Source organism: Myotis davidii, unplaced genomic scaffold (assembly GCF_000327345.1).
Source record: "Myotis davidii unplaced genomic scaffold, ASM32734v1 scaffold274, whole genome shotgun sequence".
Taxonomy (NCBI): Eukaryota; Metazoa; Chordata; class Mammalia; order Chiroptera; family Vespertilionidae; genus Myotis; species Myotis davidii.
This window is the reverse complement of record NW_006285613.1, coordinates 2,257,541-2,258,423: the sequence shown is the minus strand read 5'-3', so window position 1 is coordinate 2,258,423 and position 883 is coordinate 2,257,541. Positions and strand designations below refer to the sequence as shown.

At 67.3% G+C, this 883-nt stretch overlaps 1 protein-coding gene across 1 annotated transcript in view; it reads right to left on the bottom strand.

Annotated features, from left to right (window-relative positions):
* Positions 1-384: 384 nt before the first annotated feature.
* The window catches only part of MGAT5B (mannosyl (alpha-1,6-)-glycoprotein beta-1,6-N-acetyl-glucosaminyltransferase, isozyme B), a 54,476-nt gene continuing 53,977 nt past the window's right edge, over positions 385-883 (bottom strand). Inside the window, exon 18 of the mRNA XM_015559220.1 lies at positions 385-430. Within this exon, the coding sequence (XP_015414706.1) occupies positions 385-430 (46 nt within the window). The remainder of the gene's footprint in view (positions 431-883) is intronic.

Here is an 883-nt window from a genome sequence, read left to right as displayed (position 1 = left end):
CCCCTCCCGGGACCCCTGCCCCCGACCTTGTGCAGCGAGGGGCCCTGTCCTGGGCCCAGGACCCTCTCTCCACCTGTCAGGTCTGGCCTTGTACTCAGCGAGGGGCCCCTGCCCTGCTCCCGGCCGGGGACCCTCTGGCAGCCCACAGTCCGTTGGCCTCGCTGCCGCCATGAGCCCCTGGATGAGGAGGAAGAGCCGCCCTCCCTGCGGCCTGGCACTCGCCTGCTCTGCCCACTCCGGGCCGAGGGAGTCACGTGGGAACGGGATTGAGTATTTGTCCATTTGGGATACACATGGGTGACTCTGCGCCAGACAAGGTGTGGAAGGTCTGTTGATGCTCCAGCAGGCTTCCCAGAAAGCCAGAACAACGCCAGTCAGGGGTGTTCACTGGTTCATCTCCCACTCGGTGCTGTCGCAGGGCACCTGCAGCCTGGCGGGCACCAGGGCGGCAGCACTCAGCGGGCAGGAGCAGAACGCCCAGCGGGTCCTGCCCACCGCCCCACCCCCGGCTGGCCCAGCCCAAACTGGGGAAGAATTTTCTAGGAGGTGCCGGGCCAGGACAGACCTTGGCCCTCGGCTCCTCCCACCTGCTCGGAGAGGAGGGGAGGGGCCAGGAGGGTGGGCCTGGCTGACCCATCAGGGAGAGCCTGGGGAAGATGCTGGGGGGCAGGTGTGGTGGGGGGAGACTGGGCAGGGAGCTTCCATCAGTGTCTTGGGGCTGAGGCTCTGCCCCGAGTGTGGGGCTTTGATGGACACCTGCCTGGAAAGTCCCTTGGGGTCCTCCCTGACTCACTGAAGGTGTCCCCTTCACCCACTGCTGCCAGCTGGGCAGGACAGGGCTCTGGGAGTGAGCCTGGCTGGGCTGGGCAGGGGCTCTGGGAGT